Source organism: Oncorhynchus kisutch, linkage group LG20 (assembly GCF_002021735.2).
Source record: "Oncorhynchus kisutch isolate 150728-3 linkage group LG20, Okis_V2, whole genome shotgun sequence".
Classification (NCBI taxonomy): domain Eukaryota; kingdom Metazoa; phylum Chordata; class Actinopteri; order Salmoniformes; family Salmonidae; genus Oncorhynchus; species Oncorhynchus kisutch.
In genome coordinates, this window is record NC_034193.2 from 34,560,656 (window position 1) to 34,582,862 (window position 22,207).

At 40.5% G+C, this 22,207-nt stretch overlaps 1 protein-coding gene across 1 annotated transcript; it reads right to left on the reverse strand.

Annotated features, from left to right (window-relative positions):
* Nucleotides 1-8,181: 8,181 nt before the first annotated feature.
* Nucleotides 8,182-21,087, reverse strand: LOC116355354 (gastrula zinc finger protein XlCGF17.1-like; the record flags this gene model as incomplete). The annotated part of the gene is made up of 2 exons (XM_031798767.1): nucleotides 20,486-21,087; nucleotides 8,182-8,963 (listed from the first exon to the last, which is right to left on the reverse strand). Coding segments are annotated over exons 1-2 (1,089 nt in total), but the record flags the coding sequence as incomplete, so codon positions are not given.
* Nucleotides 21,088-22,207: the final 1,120 nt, after the last annotated feature.

A 22,207-nucleotide genomic window follows, 5' to 3' on the forward strand; every position in this document is an offset into this window, starting at 1 on the left:
GATTGATAGTTGGTATTCAGCAGTCATAAATCCTAATTTACTTTAATGAACTACTAAAATAGTGATTTTGTCAAACAGCAGCTCTACACTTTTTTTGACTGACTGATCCTTCCATCCCTCCTCAGCCTTCCTCTCCTCTGAAGACCCAGTGAGGGTGGAGCTCAGTCAGAGAGCTGTTGAGGGATTGGTTAGGAAGAACAGTTCTACAGCCAGAGAGGTGAAAGGTCACACATGGTTTAGATGGTAAATATTAATGTCCCCTTAGTGGTTCATCACATAAGCAAAAGGGAATATGTTCCATCATCTATGTTTATGTACATTAGTGCAAATTGTCCACTGACATGGGTGTCATTTCTCACCCCTTTCACCTGTATGAGTTATTTTCCCCTCAGACAGACATTTGTTTTTTGCTATTATGAAGGTCATTTGTGTAGAATGTACTTTTCCCCACTCATTCACCCCACCTCTTTACGTTGCTTATTTATATTTAGTGGCCTGACTGCATCCAGACGATGTCAAAAGCCCATCCTGGTAGATCTGAACCTAATGCAGCTTGGAGTGATCAGATGACAGAAGTCACATTTAGGTGCCAGGTGTAACTGAGGCCGTTGATGCTCCATATCTTTTAGTGTTTTATATAATATAACTAAATGTGTTTATTTCTGTGTTGCAGGGGCAGTCAAGAATTGAGGTGGGAGACCACCTCAAGCCCTTGGTAAAGTCGGGGGTGGTGTTTACCACTCCACCACGCCTTCAGCAGGCTTGAAAAGTGAAACTGTTTTTAATACTAAGATGGACCAAGAGTCTGTTGATTGGTCAGTCATTGGGTTCATATGTTGAAATCAAATCAAGCTTTATTTATACAGCACATTTCAGACATGGATGCAACACAATGGCTTCACAGGAAAAAAACTAAATGAAAATAAAAACTATTTAGTACACAAACAGAAGACTAACAACTGAAGGACTAATGAACATTCTAAGGAAATACCATTGATTAAAATATTAATTGGATGCAATATCCAACCCAAAATATAAGCTTGTTTTTTAGGAGTGGCTCTGAAAGACACTATAGGGGTGTCCACTGGAAGTTGACTAGTAACAACAACTGGGACATAAAAGACACTGACCATGAGACCCACTACATCTGCCCAAGAGCCAAACAAAAGAAAAACCCACACCAAACGTACAGACAGGAAGCAAACCAAAACGGTGGTTAAAATAATTTATTACAATCAATACCATTCATACTATTACAAAATCATAATTCTCATTCATTCTTAATAAAATTATATTTACAAAAACATCAAACAAAAACAAACCTCAGGGGAGCATCGTCCCTCCCCGTCATACCTAACCAATACCTAACCCTTTCCCTATCTCCCCTTCCCTAATCTATCCCCTTACCAAACTCACTCTAACACTCCCAGCCCTAAACCCCCTTTCCACCTCTCCCGTGCCGCATGCTTCCCCCACTTCCTCTCCTCCCTCTTCATCCTCCCCCTCAAATCACCTTCCACCCTTCTCACTATCCCTTCCACCCCCCAATCTCTCCCTGTCTTGACTAAATTCTTCCTGGCTTCCCACAGTCCCTTTTTAAAGAGACTCATGAGAAGCCAGACCAGAAACCTGTCCCTATCCGTTCCCTTTGCTCTCCCTACGCCTCTCTCTAGCCTAGCCCATGTCAAAACAAAATCACTCCTAACCACACCTAGCATCACCTGTGCCCTAGCCCATACTAGTCCGGCAAAGGCACAGTCCCAGAAGGCATGGCGCACAGTCTCCTCCCTGCCACAAGCAGATCTTGGACAGGTGGGGGATCGCACCAAACTATACCGGTACAAGATGGAAAGTACCGGCAAACGCTTATGAAGGCTCAACCAATTCAGGTCCTTGAGCCCGTTGTCCAGGCCCCGCACCTGCACTCCCTCCCAGACCACTGACGAGATGCCCGCTACGGGCGCAGGACTCCCTGCCTGCCTGACCTCCTCGTACAGGTGCCTGTGGTCTAAACCTACTCGGGCAACTTCAACCTCGGGGTGCGCACGCAGCCACTTGGCCGCATGACCAAAGTGCCACGGCAGCTGTTCCGCCCGAGGACCCGTGTTAGACCACACCATTACGCTTCTCGCCTGATACGAGAAGAACACCCGCAGGAGGTAACCGGACGGGTGTATCACTGGCTGAGCAAGCTCCGCTAACAAGAAAGAAACAAAAATTGAGTCCAGCTTGAGGGGGAAATGTGGTACCCCCCTACCTCCCTCCCCGATGGGACAGATCATGCGTGCCCTGGCGACCCACTCGCACCTGCCACTCCACATAAACTGAAACACAAGCCTCACTAGAGGCCTCCTCAGACAAGCCGGCAATGGGTAGATATATGCCAAATACAAAAGAGACGGCAACACATCCACCTTTAGGACCAGGACTTTGCCCATAAAAGACAAATACCTAGCCTTCCACATTGCTAGCTTCCTCTGTACCACTGCAATACGCATGTTCCAGTTTAGCGTCGCTGAGCCGGAGGTCTCTTCACAGAGAGATAACCCCCCAGGCACATCCGTTCTACCACGCCATCTTCCGAAAAACTTGACGGAAAACTTTGCATGGTTCAGAACTGCTCCCGACGCTCGGGTGAAATCCCCAAAGATGGCAAGGGACCTTGTCAGGCACGAGTCCTTGCACAACAGCAAGGAAGTGTCGTCGGCGTACTGCGTCATCTTAACACGCAGCCCACCACTTCCAGGGATCAACAAGCCTTCCACCCCTGTGTCTGCCCTAATGGCAGCCCCCAGAGGCTCCATGTACAGAACGAAGAGGAGAGCCGAGAGTGGGCATCCCTGCCTGACCCCAGACGAGAGGTCAAAAACGTCACCTAAGTGACTATTTACACTAACTCGACACCCCGCTCCGACATATAAAGTACGGATCCATCCTATAAACTTCTCCCCAAATCCTAATCTACCTAACACCCTGAATAGAAAAGATCTATTCACGCGATCAAAAGCTTTCGCCTGATCTAGCGCTGCTACCATTAAAGGCAGCCCTCTATCTTCAACCCAAGCGATGGAATCCCTGATCAACTGTAGGTTCCATCTTATAGAGCGGCCCTCTACCCCGCACGTCTGATCCTCGTGGACGACGTAGGGAAGGGCTGTGCGCAACCGGTCTGCTAAAACCTTTGCAAGAATCTTGTAATCTACGCACAGCATGGTCAATGGCCGCCAGTTGCCAAGGTCAGTTGCTTCCCCCTTCTTATAAAGAAGTGACAGCACACCAACAGCCATTGATCCCCCCGGGACCCCCGTCTCAAGGATGGCCTTCAAGACTTCGAGAACCACTGGTCCAAGTATACCCCAAAACTTGAGGTAAAACTCAGCCGGCAGCCCATCCATCCCAGGCACCTTCCCTTTTCCCATCCTCCTAAGAGCGCTCTCAACCTCTTCTAGTGAGATCTGGGCCTCCATCACGTCTCTAATGTCCTCTGGCAACCGCCGGGACAAGTGTTCTAAAAACACGTTTCCCTGCTCTACATCTATTTCCCTTTCCTTAAATAAACCTTGGAAATGATCAGTTGTCACCCTGACCATTTCCTCTGGTTTACTTACTATACTACCATTTTCTTCCCTAACTCCATGCATTACCTTCCTACTCTGTCTGGCCCTAACCGACTTAAAGAACATAGCGGAACAAGTCTCATTATGTTCTAGAAAGCCACTATGCGCACGCTCCAGGAAAGCTCGAGCCTTCTGCTCCTGCAGCTCCCTGAGCTGCGCCTTTAGGGCTGCGAATCTCTCCCAGTCAATCGACCCGCCGAGGTTGCCTGCCTCGTACTCGAGTTCAATTAACCTTTGGATACGATCCACCTCCCTCCTTTCCTCCCTTTTTTTCCTTCTACAATATCCTATTATAAAAGCCCTAATCCTCACCTTAACTAAATCCCACCACTCTAACACCCCCTCGCACATGGACCGGAGGCCGTCAAGCCTCCGAAAGAAACAAAAAAATGCGTCAACGAAAGCCTTCTCCTCCAGTATATCCCGATCTAACTTCCAGTACCCCCTACCGAAGAGGCAGACTGGCGACCCCACCTGCAGGAACACCCCGTCGTGATCTGTGAAGAAAACCGGCAACAGCCGCCCAGACAACTGACCCAAAGACCCCCCCTGGAGTTGCGCCATGTAGGACCGACCATTGCCGGAGTAGTGTGCAGGCCACCATCAACCAGACCATGGCAAGCCATTAGCCCAGAGATGGCACCTGCACTGCTATCACCGCCTACCCCTAAATCTATATTAAAGTCTCCTCCTATCACCAAGTGCCTGTTTGTAACACACAGGGGCGCCAGACAGTTTTACCATCTCCCTCCTGTCTGCCGCCACCTGTGGCCCATACACCCCAATTAACCTATATCTAGCTTCTCTAAACTTAACATCTATCCCCAAAACTCTACCCTGCATTATTACAAAAGTGTTCTCTATTTTAACCTCTCCATGCCCACACAAAATCCCTACTCCTGTTGAGTGCACCCCTCCTATGCCCCAAAAAGATTCCCCCTTATCCCACTTCCTCTTAAATCTACACACATCCCCACCATCCCTCAGGTGAACCTCCTGTAAAAAACAGAAATCAAACCCCACACCCTCTAAATAACAAAAAACCGCCCTCCTTTTAACATTATTCCTTAACCCCCTAACATTTAGACTAAAAAAAGAAACAGAACTATTAATTTAATTATTAACAACAAAGAAAACCCCCAAAAACCAAAAAAGAACAGGAGACTCACCCGATGCTCCCCTGGTCCATCTCCACCGGCGGGGACGTCCTCTCCTCTCCTGACGCCCCCCCCGTCCTCCATCCCAACCCATGACCCAGGCAGTGTGTTGGGTCCTCCCTCCCCACCCACCATCCCCCCCTCCCTGTTTGCCTCGGGGCTGCATGTAGGGGACCCCATCTCCTCAAACAGGAGTTGGGATCCCTCTAGCAAACAGCCCACCGACCCCTCACTGGAGTCATCCACTAAAATGCAAGGGGCTGAGGCAAACCGGGAGGACAAATTACCCCCCCCCCCCCCCCCCCCCGCCACTCTCTTAGCCCCCCCCCCCCCTCCACACCCCCCTCCCTCTCACTTCCTGCCAAGCTCCCCCTCTTCATCCCTTTCTTCTTTGGTGAAGGAGGTAGCGGGGAGACACAACGTCCCATCCCCGCTAACTCCTCCACCAAATCCCTCATTTCGACCTCGAGGAAGCCTGGCAGGCTGTCCCCCCACTCCTTCCCCCCATCTCCCCCCTCCCACCTCCACTCCTCCCTCCTTCTCCGTCACTGTCCCCGTTCCCTCTTCCACTCCTTCTCGCACCACTGTCCCCTTCACCGCTCCTTTACGTTCTTTTGCCTTCTTTTCCTTCTCCTCTTCTTTTCCACTCTTTCCTTCTTCCCGCCTCTTTCTTCTCAATTCTTCCTTCTTTCCATCCTCTTCTCTTGCCTTCTTTTCCCCTGTGCCATCCGTACAATCCGCCCGCGTCCTTTCTTTCCTCCCCCCATCCCCCGCTCCCCCCCCAGCTGCAGACGCGTATGACCTGTGACGATCCGGGCAATCACGCCACAGGTGTTCTCTGGAGCCACACCCGTGGCAAGCCTTGGGCTCGTCACACTCCCTGGCCTCGTGCTCTTCCGACCCACAAAAACGACATTTCTTGTTACTGCACGAGGCCAGGGTATGGCCGTAGGCCATACAACGCCTGCAGAACGGGGGCTGACGTGCATAGTATAGGGTTCCCCTGTCAGCCCCCAGGGAGAACATTGCCGGAGGATGGAGGTAGCCATCCACACTCTTCGGGGACTCCCTGAGTAACGCCTGGAAGCCTCTCTTCCCATTCCAGAAACCCAGGGAGTCCCTGAGGTACCTCGCTGAGGAGACATTGTCCATGTACCTCCCCAGAAAGGCCCTCACTTCTTCGTCCTTCACGTGCGGATTGTACATGGTTACGGTGACCACCCTGAAGTTGTTTCTTGCCAGGCTGGTCACCGTGTAATGACACAGGGGACCTTCTTCTTTCCCTTCCGTCACCGTCTTCATAATCTCATTGTGTTTTTCTTCCAAATATAGGGTTACATCAAACCCCTTCTCCATTGGGTTCCCCTGAAGGCATAGAACATCTTTAACCTTCAATTTTAGGTGCCCCATTAGGATGTTCCTCCCGAAGGTTTCTCTCCCCCAAGGCTCCATCTCTTTTCCCCGCCAAGAAAAGCGCACTGTGTTGGCCAGTCCAATCCCCGGAACCGACGGTCCAGATGTACTTTGCGCCATCTCCTCACGGACGATGGTGCACCCGCCCCACCACCTCAAACTTATAAACAGGAAGCAAATAACCAAAAAGGTGGAGCAACTGAAAGGTGTTGACTCTCCACATCTATCAAGACAACTGGAGCACTGGGCCAGATACTCTTAAAGAGAACCTGGACCAGCTCAGGTGAAACACCTTCCCACTAACGAGATGGACAAGCCAGCACAGGTGTAACACATAATGACTAACGAGGTGACACCAATCACTATATTTTTGTTGGACATGTTTTCTCACCACCAACAGAAAACAACTTCCATTTCACATTATAATCAACTACAATGCTTCACCTTCAATATAAACAAGGTATCTGCTGGCTGTCAAAAATTAAAAACAAGAAAAAACACATTTTAAATAATAGTATACAATCGTATCGTTTCTCATTTTTTCTTTCTATAGAATCCTAAAACTCACTAGCTTCTAGAACTCTCAACCCCTTGGAACGAGCCCAAACACAACCCAACTCCAATACGGAAACACATGCAGTCAAGATAAATTGTGATCCATGGCAACGCACTGGCTAAACGCAAAACACTAATTTTGACTGCCCACCCTTGAGACAATCAGCAACCAAGTTGTCCTTACCACGGACATATCTGATTTCAAGAGGAAACTCCTGCAATATCCGTAGTAACTTTCAACCTCACTGTGGAGCTTCTCTCTCTTTTCAGGGTTCATTAGATAGGCATGTTGTTGGATCGGGGCACAGTCCCCAATGTCATGCTCTAGTACATTTGGGTTGGCACATCTGAGAATGAACCCTGATATTCTAAAAGCAGGCCAACAATATCAATATAATTGTACCCAAAATATATAATAATAATTATGATTACTAAATGTTACATTAATTGTAAATATGAAATATTTGGTTGCATTGCACAACATCTTTGCAATGACATTTTGCTAGGTGGGATATCCCCAATGTCAAAACACGTGTCTAAATCAATAACCAATATGCAGAAACAGTTTGGGATAAATTGAAAACTTAAACATAACATGTGCTATATACACAAACACCTGCCGCAATAATCATATTACTTGTATTTTTTTAAACAAGCAGCTTATAAACTGCACAAGCACCAAAAACACTGTTGTTTTGACAAGTAGCAATAAATCACTGATATCAATTACGGGGGAAATCAGGTTGCATGTGCTGTTGAAACTAACACAACTAAACAAACACATGGAAATGGGAGATATCTTTTACCTCACTGGTTAGAGGACAACCTGCAGAAGACAGTCGACTACATTTTGGAGTGATGCATTTAAATGTAGGGGTCGCTAAACAAAGGAACACAACACTTATTGGTCATAACTCATCAAATCATGTTGAAATCAATTGTGCCGAGAGGATGGAGATGAGGTTGCACGTCCTGTTAAAACTAACAGCTCAAAAACCACACAGAATCTGGGAATAATGTGTACATCACTGGTTAGAGGACAACTTGTAGAAAACAGCTAGCTACATTTTGAAGTGTTGCATTTTAGTGTTGCATTAAATAGTACTCTTTAAATTCAGAGCCTGGATTTTTCCCGAGGCTAATATTCAATACATGTTGAAATCAATTAAACAGGGGACAAACGTTTAGGGTTCTACATTGGGACATTCTGACGGACTCTGACTGCAGCTTAAACAACAGTGAAAAGAATAGTTAGCTAGCTACCATTATCTGAGAAGACACTATAGTGTCCTGGAAATACGATGACATAGTAATTAGACAACTTTGCCATCATTATCATGCCATCATGTCATCATTAAAATACTCCTACTACAATGTTAAAAACATTCTACATTGTGACATTATTTCATTGATATCATGAAACAACTTCATGCATGTATTTTCTGATGTTTGATCAGAGATCTTTTACGAGAGTATCTCTTGTGACATTGATCACAGCTATGACATTTCTCTCCTGTGTGTGTACGCTGGTGTGATATCAGGTTGTTTGGCTGAGCAAAACTCTTCCCACATTGGTTACAGCTATGAGGTTTCTCTCCAGTGTGTGTTCTCTGGTGTATAGTCAGATTGCTAGATGTAGCAAAACTCTTCCCACATTGAGCACAGCTATAAGGTTTCTCTCCTGTGTGTGTTCTCTGGTGGTATATCAGGCCACCTGACTGAGTAAATCTCTTCCCACATTGATCACAGCTATGAGGTTTCTCTCCTGTGTGTGTTCTCTGGTGTGCTTTAAGATGACTTGACTGAATAAAACTCTTCCCACATTGATCACAGCTATAAGGTTTCTCTCCTGTGTGTGTTCTTTGGTGTGATATCAGGCAGCTTGACTGAGCAAAACTCTTCCCACATTGAGTACAGCCATGAGGTTTCTCTCCTGTGTGTATTCTCTGGTGTATAGTCAAATAGTAAGATGAAACAAAACTCTTCCCACATTGAGTACAGCTATTCGGGTTTTCTCCTGTGTGTGTTCTATGGTGTGATTGTAATGTATATGATTTTGAAAATATCTTTCCACAGTCAGAGCAGCAGTGAGGTTTCTTCCCTGTTGGTCTCTGCTGGTGTTTCTTGAGGTGTTCTGACCTGGAGAGAGACTGTTCTGCCTCGTCAGCATCATGAGGTTGTTGAGGTTCCCCAGAGGATCCATGATAGTCCCGTCTCTCTCCTGTGTGAATGAATAAGTCAAACAGGTGGTTAAAGGCACACAACAGTAGAAATCTACTGAAAAAGGTGATGCCCACAGCGTAGCCATGATGTTGTTCAACAATTGAAGTCTTTAATGAATGTTAATATTATTTTACAATTCTCTTAAGACAGTCAAGTGAGAAAGTTTTGATGTCTTCACAGGAGACTATGAAATAACACACATGGAATCATGTTGTAACTAAAAAAGGGTTAAACAAACCAAAATATGTTATATTTGATATTCTTCAAATTAGCTACCCTTTGCCTTGATGACAGTTTTGCACACTCTTGGCATTCTCTCAAACAGCTTTATGAGGTAGTCACCTGGAATACATTTAAATTAACAGATCTGCCTTGTCAAAAGTTATTCAAATCAAAGGTTAATTTGTGGGAAGAGTCTTTATGCATTTGAGCCAATCAGTTGTGTTGTGATAAGGTAGGGGTGGTATACAGAAGATAGCCCTATTTGGTAAAAGACCAAGTCATTATTTTGGAAAGAACAGCTCAAATAAGACATGAAGGTCAGTCAATTCAGAAAATGTCAAGAACTTTGAATGTTTCTTCAAGTGCAGTCACAAAAACCGTCAAGCGCTATGATGAAAACTGGCTCTCATGAGGTACACTTTTTATAAAAAATATTTTAAAAATCCCAAAAGGCACCAAATAGTAGGAATATAGTAGGATAGTATAGTATATAAAATAGTAGGAATATAATAGTACAGTATATATATAATAGTAGGAATATAGTAGGATAGCATAGTATAGTATATATAATAGTAGGAATATAGTAGTATAGTATATATAACAGTAGGAATATAATAAGATAGGATAGTATATATAATAGTAGGAATATAGTACTATAGTATAGTACATATAATAGTAGGAATATGGAAGTATAGTATAGTAGGAATATAGTAGGATAGGAGAGTATAATATAGTATAGTATATATAATAGTAGTATAGTATAGATAATAGTAGGAAAATATTAGTATAGTATAGTACATATAATAGTATGAATTTAGTAGTATAGTATATATAATAGTAGGAATATAGTAGTATAGTATATACAGTGAAGCAAAAAAGTATTTAGTCAGCCACCAATTGTGCAAGTTCTCCCACTTAAAAAGATGAGGCCTGTAATTTTCATCGTGGGTACACTTCAACTATGACAGACAAAATGAGGGGGGAAAAATCCAGAAAACCACATTGTAGGATTTTTTATGAATTTATTTGCAAATTATGGTGGAAAATAAGTATTTAGTCACCTACAAACAAGCAAGATTTCTGGATCTCACAGACCTGTAACAACTTCTTTAAGAGGCTCCTCTGTCCTCCACTCGTTACCTGCATTAATGGCATCTGTTTGAACTTGTTATCAGTATAAAAGACACCTGTCCACAACCTCAAACAGTCACACTCCAAACTCCACTATGGCCAAGACCTAAGAGCTGTCAAAGGACACCATAAACTAAATTGTAGACCTGCACCAGGCTGGGAAGACTGAATCTGCAATAGGTAAGCAGCTTGGTTTGAAGAAATCAACTGTGGGAGCAACTATTAGGAAATGGAAGACATACAAGACCACTGATAATCTCCCTCGATCTGGGGCTCCACGCAAGATCTCACCTCGTGGGGTCAAAATGATCACAAGAACGGTGAGCAAAAATCCCAGAACCACACGGGGGGACCTAGTGAATGACCTGCAGAGAGCTGGGACAAAAGTAACAAAGCCTACCATCAGTAACACACTACGCCGCCAGGGACTCAAATCCTGCAGTGCCAGACGTGTCCCCCTGCTTAAGCCAGTACATGTCCAGGCCCGTCTGAAGTTTGCTAGAGAGCATTTGGATGATCCAGAAGAAGATTGGGAGAATGTCATATGGTCAGATGAAACCAAAATATAGCTTTTTGGTAAAAACTCAACTCGTCGTGTTTGGAGGACAAAAAATGCTGAGTTGCATCCAAAGAACACCATACCTACTGTGAAGCATGGGGGTGGACACATCATGCTTTGGGGCTGTTTTTCTGCAAAGGGACCAGGACGACTGATCCGTGTTACGGAAAGAATGAATGGGGCCATGTATCGTGAGATTTTGAGTGAAAACCTCCTTCCATCAGCAAGGGCATTGAAGATGAAACGTGGCTGTGTCTTTCAGCATGACAATGATCCCAAACACACACACGCCTGGGCAACGAAGGAGTGGCTTCGTAAGAAGCATTTCAAGGTCCTGGAGTGGCCTAGCCAGTCTCCAGATCTCAACCCCATAGAAAATCTTTGGAGGGAGTTGAAAGTCCGTGTTGCCCAGCAACAGCCCCAAAACATCACTGCTCTAGAGGAGACCTGCATGGAGGAATGGGCAAAAATACCAGCAACAGTGTGTGAAAACCTTGTGAAGACTTACAAAAAAAGTTTGACCTCTGTCATTGTCAACAAAGGTTATATAACAAAGTATTGAGATAAACTTTTGTTATTGGCCAAATACTTATTTTCCACCATAATTTGCTAATATATCATTAAAAATCCTACAATGTGATTTTCTGGATTCTTTTTCCTAATTTTGTCTGTCATAGTTGAAGTGTAACTATGATGAAAATTACAGGCCTCTCTCATCTTTTTAAGTGGGAGAACTTGCACAATTGGTGGCTGACTAAATACTTTTTTGCTACACTGTATAATAGTAGGAATATAGTGGTATAGTATATATAATGGTAGGAATATAGTAGTATATTATAGTATATACAATAGTATGAATATAGTAGTAGAGTATATATAATAGTATGGATATAGTAGTATAGTATATACAATAGAAGGAATATATTAGTATAGTATACATAATAGTATGAATATGGTCGTAAATTATAGTGTATATAATAGTAGGAATATAGTAGTATGGTAGAGTATACATAAAAGTAGGAATATGGTATAAAAGTATAGTATATAGAATAGTAGTAATATAGTAGTATAGTATATATAATAGTAGGAAAATAGAAGTATAGTATAATAGTAGGACTGTAGTAGTATAGTATATATAACAGTATGAATATACTAGCACAGTATAGTATATATAATAGTAGGAATATGGTAGTAAAGTATAGTATATATAATAGTAGGAATATAGTAGTATAGTATAGTATATATAATAGTAGGAATGTGGAAGTATAGTATAGAATATATAATAGTAGGAATATAGTAGGATAGTATAATATAGTATATATAATAGTATAGTATAGATAATAGGAGGAATATAGTAGTATAGTATAGTACATATAGTCGGAATGTAGTAGTATAGTATATATAACAGTAGGACTATAGTAGTATAGCAAAAAATAGTAGGAATGTAGTAGTATGGTATATATAATAGTATGGATATAGTAGTACAGTGTATACAATAGAATTATATTAGTATAGTATACATAATAGTATGAATATGGTAGTAAATTAGTGTATATAATAGTAGGAATATAGTAGTATAGTAGAGTATACATAAAAGTAGGAATATGGTAGAAAAGTATAGTATATAGAATAGTAGTAATATAGTAGTATAGTATATATAATAGTAGGAAAATAGAAGTATAGTATAGCATAATAGTAGGACTGTAGTAGTATAGTATATATAACAGTATGAATATACTAGTACAGTATAGAATATATAATAGTAGGAATATGGTAGTAAAATATAGTATATATAATAGTAGGAATATAGTAGTATAGTAAATATAATAGTAGGAATGTGGAAGTATAGTATAGTATATATAATAGTAGGAATATAGTAGGATAGTATAATATAGTATATATAATAGTATAGTATAGATAATAGTAGGAATATAGTAGTATAGTACATATAATAATAGGCATGTAGTAGTACAGTATATATAATAGTAGGAATTTAGTAGTATATATAACAGTAGGAATATAGTAGTATAGCAAAAAATAGTAGGAATGTAGTAGTATGGTATAGTATATATAATAGTAGGAACATAGTAGTGTAGTATATATAATAGTAGGAATATAGTAGTATAGTATATATAATAGTAGGAATATTGTAGTGTACTATAGTATATATAATAGTAGGAATATAGTAGGGCAGTATATATAATAGTAGGAATATAGTAGTATACTATATATAATTGTGGGAATGTAGTATAGTATATACAATAGTAGGAATATAGTAGTATAGTATAGTATATATAATAGTAGGAATATAGTAGTATAGTATATATAATAGTAGGAATATAGTAGGATAGTATAATATAGAATAGTATCGATCATAGTAGGAATGTAGTAGTATAGTATAGTTCATGTAATAGTAGGAATATAGTAGTATAGTATATACAATAGTAGGAATGTAGTAGTATAGTATATATAATAGTAGGAATATAGTAGTATATATAATAGTAGGAATATAGCAGTATAGCAAAAAATAGTAGGAATGCAGTAGTATGGTATAGTATATATAATAGTAGGAAAATGGTAGTACAGTATAGTATATATAATAGTAGGAATATAGTAGTATAGTATATATAATAGTAGGAATATAGTAGGATAGTATAATATAGAATAGTATCGATCATAGTAGGAATGTAGTAGTATAGTATAGTTCATGTAATAGTAGGATAGTAGTATACTATATATAATTGTGGGAATGTAGTATAGTATATACAATAGTAGGAATATAGTAGTATAGTATAGTATATATAATAGTAGGAATATAGTAGTATAGTATAATAGTAGGAATATAGTAGGATAGTATAATATAGAATAGTATCGATCATAGTAGGAATGTAGTAGTATAGTATAGTTCATGTAATAGTAGGAATATAGTAGTATAGTATATACAATAGTAGGAATGTAGTAGTATAGTATATATAATAGTAGGAATATAGTAGTATATATAATAGTAGGAATATAGCAGTATAGCAAAAAAATAGTAGGAATGCAGTAGTATGGTATAGTATATATAATAGTAGGAAAATGGTAGTACAGTATAGTATATATAACAGTAGGAATATAGTAGTATAGTATATATAATAGTAGGAATATGGAAGTATAGTATAGTGGATTTTCCCCCCTAATTTTGTCTGTCATAGTTGAAGTGTAACTATGATGAGAATTACAGGCCTCATCTTTTTAAGTGGGAGAACTTGCACAATTGGTGGCTGACTAAATACTTTTCTGCTCCACTGTAAAATAGTAGGAATATAGTGGTATAGTATAGTACATGTAATAGTAGGAATATAGTAGTATAGTATATACAATAGTAGGAAGGTAGTAGTATAGTATATATAATAGTAGGAATATAGTAGTATATATATAATAGTAGGAATATAGCAGTATAGCAAAACATAGTAGGAATGCAGTAGTATGGTATAGCATATATAATAGGAAAATAGTAGTACAGTATAGTATATATAACAGTAGGAATATAGGATAGTATAGTATATATAATAGTAGGGGTATAGTAGTATAGTATATATAATAGTAGGACTATAGTAGTATAGTACAGTATATATAATAGGAATATAGTAGTATAGTATCTATAATAGTAGGAATATTGTAGTATAGTATATATAATAGTAGGAATATAGTAGTATAATAGTAGGAATATAGTAGTATAATAGTAGGAGTATAGTATATTTTATAGTAGAATGACCCAACTAGCATTTATTTTGGGATTCCACAGTGGAAACATAATTTGCTGAAGCAAGATTAAAGAAGGAGAGTCTCATTTTACACAAGCACATTTTCATTAAGTTTGTCTCAATTCCAGAAGGCCAGAAAGGATGGAGGAGATGAGCACCTCTAATTGAGAAAAGGCCTTAGTCTTTGAATGCTTATTACAGCGCCACCCATGAACACACTGCTCCCTTGTTGTCTGAGTAGTGTTTTTTTACCATTGATCCATTAAGAGATTAATGAGAAGAAATCCATCAAAACAATAGGTTTGATTACATCCGAGCTCTATGATAAAGACAGAAGACTACAGTATTATGATCATGCTCTCATGCGAGCTTTTTAATAATAGATAATGTCATGTTTTTAGGCTGAATAGAGCTCTATAATAATAGATAATGTGATGTTTTAGGCTGAGCAAAGCTCTTTATGAATAGACAATGTCATGTTTACAGGCTGAGCAGAGCTCTATAATAATAGATAATGTCATGTTTATAGGCTGATCAGATATCTATAATAATATATAATGTCATGTTTATAGCCTGAGCAGAGATCTATAATAATAATAGATAATGTCATGTTTTAGGCTGAGCAGAGCTCTATAATAATAGATAATGTCATGTTTATAGGCTGAGCAGAGATATATAATAACAGACAGAGGCCTACAGCTATAGGACAGAAGATGACAGAAGTGTGTTTAAAACACAGTGAGTATATACACCAAAATATGTATTTAGTCTTTCTTGGCTCTCTTGCTACCAAAGTGGCTAGCTGTTATTGTTGGGGATACACTCTTTTCACGCCACTTTGATACAGCTACGACCGGAAGTGATTTCCACAGGAGAGTATTTTCGCTAACATTAAGCTCAGTCTCTTAACCTGCTACGTTAATTATCCTAACCTGCTACGAAAAAAGCCACTTCCGATCGTAGCTGTATGAAAAGTGACGTGAAAAGAAGGTTTCTCGTTGTTGAAGAAAATAATCACTCTTTTCAGGCCACCATTTTAAAATATCCAAACCATATACTGAACATTAGGGGTCATATCAACGAATCAAAACAAAATACACATTTTAACAATTTAATCTGATTTTAGATATGTCTCGAAATACAAAATCACGTCTATTGTTGAATAAGAATTCATATAAACAGTATGATTTAAAGTGGAACAAACAAAAACAAATTCTAAGTCAAAAACATGAATCAGAACAAAGCCTCTCTATTCTCTTGTGTGATTCCAGGTTCTCTGACTGGGAAAATGTATTTCCACAATGAGAGCAGTGGTATGTATCCTCCTCCTGTGTATGTATTCTTTCATGCTTATTCAGATTCCTTAACCTGTTAAATCTCTTGCCACACAGAGATTACGTCTTATCCCCTCCTGTGTGTGTCCTCTCATGCCTTGTCAGACCCCCTAACTTGGTAAAACTCTTTCCACACAGGGAGCATTGGTAGGGATTTTCTTGTGGGAGTGTCCTCTCATGCTGTTTCAGGTTCACTAAACCCCTAAAATTATTTTCACACTGGGAACATTGATAAGGCTTCTCTCCTGTGTGTATTCTCTCATGAGATTTCATGTTTACTAACCAGGTAAAAGTAATTCCACAGTGGGAGCAGTGGTAAGGCTTTTCTCCAGTGTGTCCTCTCATGCATTTTCATGGTCCCTAACCATCTAAAACTCTTCACACTGGGAACAGTGATAAGGCTTCTCTCCTGTGCGTATTCTCTTATTCTGTTTCAGGCTCACTATACCCCCAAAACTATTTTCACACTGAGAGCATTGGTAAGGCTTCTCCCATGTATGTGTCCTCTTGTGTTGATTTAGGTTCTCTAACTGGGTAAAATTCTTTCCACAGTGGGATCATTGAAAAGTATTTTCTCCAGTGTGTATTCTCTCATGTGTTTTCAAGCTCCCTAACCAGGTAAAAGTCTTTCCACATTTGGAGCAGTGGTAAGGCTTCTCTCCAGAGTGTATTCTCTTATGTATTAATAGGTACCCTAATTCGTTAACTCTTTCCACACTGGGAACATTGGAAAGTATTTTTTCCTGTGTGTGTCCTCATGTTTCTTCAGGCTCCCTAACTTGTTCAAACTTTTTCCACAGTGGGAGCAGTGATGTCCTCCTATTGCTTTGGGCGTCTCTGGGTCTGATTCCCCTGAAGGACTCTTCCCGCTGTCAGAGGGAGAGTCTGGTCTCTCTCCTGTCAAAGACAAACAGAGTATCTAGTTACTTAGTTGTCTACTGTGCTGTACTGTGTGGCAAAACTTGTGAAACATATAAGTCTATGATTTGTTAAGATTTGGTCTTGTTTGGGGGAGTTCGTTAAAATCAAGACTCAGTTTCATCAACGCCCTCTCCTGAGACTGAAAGCCCAGAGACTTGCACTTTGAACCGGGTGTGCGGTTTTGTCTGGGGGCGCTAAAATGAACATTGGAGACTAGAGGTCGACCGATTAATCGGAATGGACGATTAATTAGGGCCGATTTCAGGTTTGCATAACAATCGGAAATCTGTATTTTTGGGCGCCGAATTGCCAATTATTTTTACACCTTTATTTAATCTTTATTTAACTAGGCAAGTCAGTTAAGAACACATTCTTATTTTCAATGATGGCCTAGGAACACTGGGTTAACTGCCTTATTCAGGGGCAGAAAGACAGAATTTATCCTTGTCAGCTGGGGGAGGATCCAATCTTGCAACCTTAGAGTTAACTAGTCCAACGCAATAACGACCTGCCTCTCTCTTGTTGCACTCCACAAGGAGACTGACTGCCTGTTACGCAAATGCAGTAAGCCAAGGTAAGTTGCTAGCTAGCATTAAACTTATCTTATAAAAAACAATCAATCATAATCACTAGTTAATTACACATGGTTGATGATATTACTAGATATTATCTAGCGTGTCCTGTGTTGCATATAATCTGACTGAGCATACAAGCATACAAGTATCTAAGTATCTGACTGAGCGGTGGTAGGCAGAAGCAGGCGCGTAAACATTCATTCAAACAGCACTTTCGTGCGTTTTGCCAGCAGCTCTTCGTTGTGTGTCAAGCATTGCGCTGTTTATGACTTCAAACCTATCAACTCCCGAGATGAGGCTGGTTTGACCGAAGTGAAATGGCTGGCTAGTTAGCGTGCGCTAATAGCGTTTCAAACTTCACTCGCTCTGAGCCTTGGGATGGTTGTTTCCCTTGCTCTGCATGGGTAACGCTGCTTCGATGTAGTGGCTGTGGTCGTTCTGTTGCTGGTTCGAGCCATGGGAGGAGCGAGGAGAGAGACGGAAGCTATACTGTTACACTGGCAATATTAAAGTGCCTATAAGAACATCCAATAGTCAAAGGTTAATGAAATACAAATGGTATAGAGGGAAATAGTCCTATAATAACTACAACCTAAAACTTCTTACCTGGGAATATTGAAGACTCATATTAAAAGGAACCCCCAGCTTTCATATGTCCTCATGTTCTGAGCAAGGAACTGAAACGTTAGCTTTCTTACATAGCATATATTGCACTTTTACGTTCTTCTCCAACACTGTTTATGCATTATTTAAACCAAATTGTTGTTTAAACCATGTTTCATTATCTACTTGAGGCTAAATTGATTTTATTGATGTATTATATTAAGATAAAATAAGTGTTAATTCAGAATTAACCAAGCTTTTTTGGTCCTCCAATAATCGGTATCGGTATTGAAAAATCATAATCGGTTGACCTCTATTCGAGACCATCAAGCTACTATGCTCGGAGACAGATTTAATTTCAACTGAGGTAGTTGCTACAATTCAGACCTAAATAGAAGATGTTTCTGATACTTTCAAAGCAGATTGAAATAATCTGTGAAACGAGACTGTGCCTGTTATTGCCTCACTGAAAACAACAGTTCCACACCATGATGATTGCAGCACTTTACACCTGACTACCTCTCTGGAGGCTGGCGTGAATCGCTGAGGATCTGATAAAGGTGCAGGAGAGCTGTGTGAGCATAGAGGGGTTTTCTCGCAGCAATATCCTGAGACCGATATTACATTTTTTGGCCAATACTGATATCCAATATTTTCTTTGCCCCAAAAAACGATTCCGATAACCGATATTTAACATTTTAGCTGCCTTTTAAGCATTCTAGTACAGTTAAATAGTTAACACACACACACGGATGCAGCGGTCTAAGCCACTGCATCTCAGTGCAAGAGGCGTCACTACAGTCCCTGGTTCGAATCCAGGCTGTATGATTGTAGTTGTCTGTTATTGGTGTAGAGTGGAAAACAAAGGAGAGGGAGCCCATATGTGGATAGGAAGATACAAATTATCATTATTACTGGAAAATATTCATTTAAAATCCAGGAATGTAAAACTTTAGCTCTCTAGGTCATGCCAGTAGGTTACAGTAGGTTGTAACTCTAGGTCATGCCAGTAGGTTACAGTAGGTTGTATCTCTCTAGGTCATGCCAGTAGAATACAGTAGGTTGTATTTTATTATTTTTTACCTTTATTTAACTAGGCAAGTCAGTTAAGAACAAATTCTTATTTTCAATGACGGCCTAGGAACAGTGGGTTAACTGCCTGTTCAGGGGCAGAACGACAGATTTGTGCCTTGTCAGCTCGGGGATTTGAACTTGCAACCTTCCGGTTACTACCCCAACGCTCTAACCTGCCGCCCCAGGTCATGCCAGTAGGTTACAGTAAGTTTTATCTCTCTAGGTCATGCCAGTAGGCTACAGTAGGTTAGATCTCTCTAGGTCATGCCAGTCGGCTACAGTAGATTGTATCTCTCTAGGTCATGCCAGTCGGCTACAGTAGGTTGTAAATCTCTAGGTCAAGCCAGTAGGTTACAGTAGGTTGTATCCAAGTGGTTTTATCTCTCTAGGTCATGCCGGTAGGTTACAGTAGGTTGTATCCAAGTGGTTTTATCTCTTTAGGTCAAGCCAGTAGGCTAGAGTAGGTTGCATCTCTCTAGGTCATGCCAGTCTGCTACAGTAGATTGTATCTCTCTAGGTCATGCCAGTCGGCTACAGTAGGTTGCATCTCTCTAGGTCATGCCAGTCGGTTACAGTAGGTTGTAACTCTCTAGGTCATGCCAGTAGGTTACAGTAGGTTGTATCTCTCTAGGTCAAGCCAGTAGGTTACAGTAGGTTGTATCCAAGTGGAAACAATTATCAACCCAATGTGGAAAGTGTCAAATTTGGTCAACAACCAAATGAATGGCTTATTTGCTACGTGATGTTTACTGGATCCAACAGAAGTTCCATAATGATTAAGTTATTATGTGGACATGTGACATACCGACAACTTTGATAAAAACACTATAGGAGTTGTCTCCAGATCGCTATGCATATTCATGCTTGTAGCTTAGCATCTCTCTCTCTCCATTGAATACAGGTGGTTGACGTCAACAACCGTCATAGAATATAAACAATAGATTACAATAATAAGATGTATCCACCAATCCAAAGAAAGGATAGGTGGGAGATTAGACAACCCGCAGTGAAGCTTTGTGGACAACGACTCCCCTTGTTAGGGCAGAGACACATCTTGTCAGTATATCCATAATCTTTGGTGGAGCCAACCCAACTCTCACATGGCACTATTGGGGGGCACGGTGTGTAGTAAATCATCACTACATGAAAATCACTACATGCCCCCCAGTCTGCGGCCAGCAGATAGACCATTCTCAATTCTATATATGTGAAGTCACTTTTTGGAAACAGAACAGAGAAAACAAGGGGTAGCTTGTTCTCTAAGTCGTCTGATTCTAGACATATCAGTCATCATCCCAGGGCCTTCTGTTGAAGAGGTATTGACGAGGGAACTACAAATTTAAGGCAGAACTTACTGGTGTTAATCAGATCTCCTTTCTCCACCTCTTCTTCTTTCAATGTGACAGTCATCTCCCCCTCCTCCTCTTTCACTCTGAAAACTGCATCCTCTTTCTCTTCCTTTACTGCAACATCCTCCTCCTCTTTCACTCTGAACGCGGCTTCCTCTTCTTTAACTGAAACGTCTCTCTCTTCTTTCACTGTAACAGCCTCACCCTCTACTTGTTGTTTTACTGTGACATCCTTCTCTTCCTTCTCATCTTTCACGACAATGTTCATCCCCAGAGCTTCTTTAAGAGGAGGGGAGTAGTTTAGGGAGCTCATGTTCGGGGATGTTAGCTATCTATCATTAGCGACTATGCTAGTACTAACTTAACCAGCCAGCTACTATAGCTGACTAATACAAAATAACGTAATATTAAATTAAATAGGTAAACAAGTAGATACGATATAAGTGTGTCTAAAACACAGTAGGTAATATACACCAAAAGCGTCTAAATAGCTTGAATCTTTCGGCTATATTGGCTAGCAAGATACCGAGGTGGTTGACGAGCTGTTTCTAAAGAACCGTCCCCTAGATTATACGTCACGCTGGCAGCGTAGCCTGAAAGACGCACATCCGCCGTCTGCTGACTGGAGGGGAAACGCAGTTGAGGATCATATTTTATCTTCAGATAAAGATTATTTTAAAATGGATGTAATTAAATAATACTATTATATTGAGACATACAAAGACAAGAAAGTATTGATTGATTAGTGCTAATAAAAAATGTTTACTGCAGAACATTAAAGGCAGTTTCATTAAGTCAAACTAAATCTAAATAAGTAGCCAGCTACTGTCAGTCTATACTGCTTCTACATGGTGTAACAATACATCATGTAGATGTATATAATGAACAGACTAGGTCTATACTGCTCCTACATGGTGTAACAATACATCATGTAGATGTATATAATGAACAGACTAGGTCTATACTGCTCCTACATGGTGTAACAATACATCATGTAGATGTATATAATGAACAGACTAGGTCTATACTGCTCCTACATGGTGTAACAATACATCATGTAGATGTATATAATGAACAGACTAGGTCTATACTGCTCCTACATGGTGTAACAATACATCATGTAGATGTATATAATGAACAGACTAGGTCTATACTGCTCCTACATGGTGTAACAATACATCATGTAGATGTATATAATGAACAGACTAGGTCTATACTGCTCCTACATGGTGTAACAATACATCATGTAGATGTATATAATGAACAGACTAGGTCTATACTGCTCCTACATGGTGTAACAATACATCATGTAGATGTATATAATGAACAGACTAGGTCTATACTGCTCAGGTTAGTGCTTTACTACTCTAGCGACTGGTTGTGGCGCCTGCAGGCTGACCTCGGTCGTCAGGTGAACAGTGTTTCCTCCGACATATTGGTGCATCTGGCTTCCGGGTTAAGCGGGCAGCTGTTAAGAAGCGCGGCTTGGCGGGGCATGTTTCAGAGGACGCATGACTCGACCTTCGAATCCTGAGCCCTTTGGGGAGTTGCAGCGATGAAACAATATTTTTATTTTTATTTACCTTTATTTATACAGGTTTTTCTCATTGAGATAACATCTCTTTTCCAAAAGATACCTGGTCCAATAGCAGCAGGGGGAACAACGTTTCAGACAAAACAACGTACATAAACTAACACAACATTAAACAAAGCTATAAACACACACAC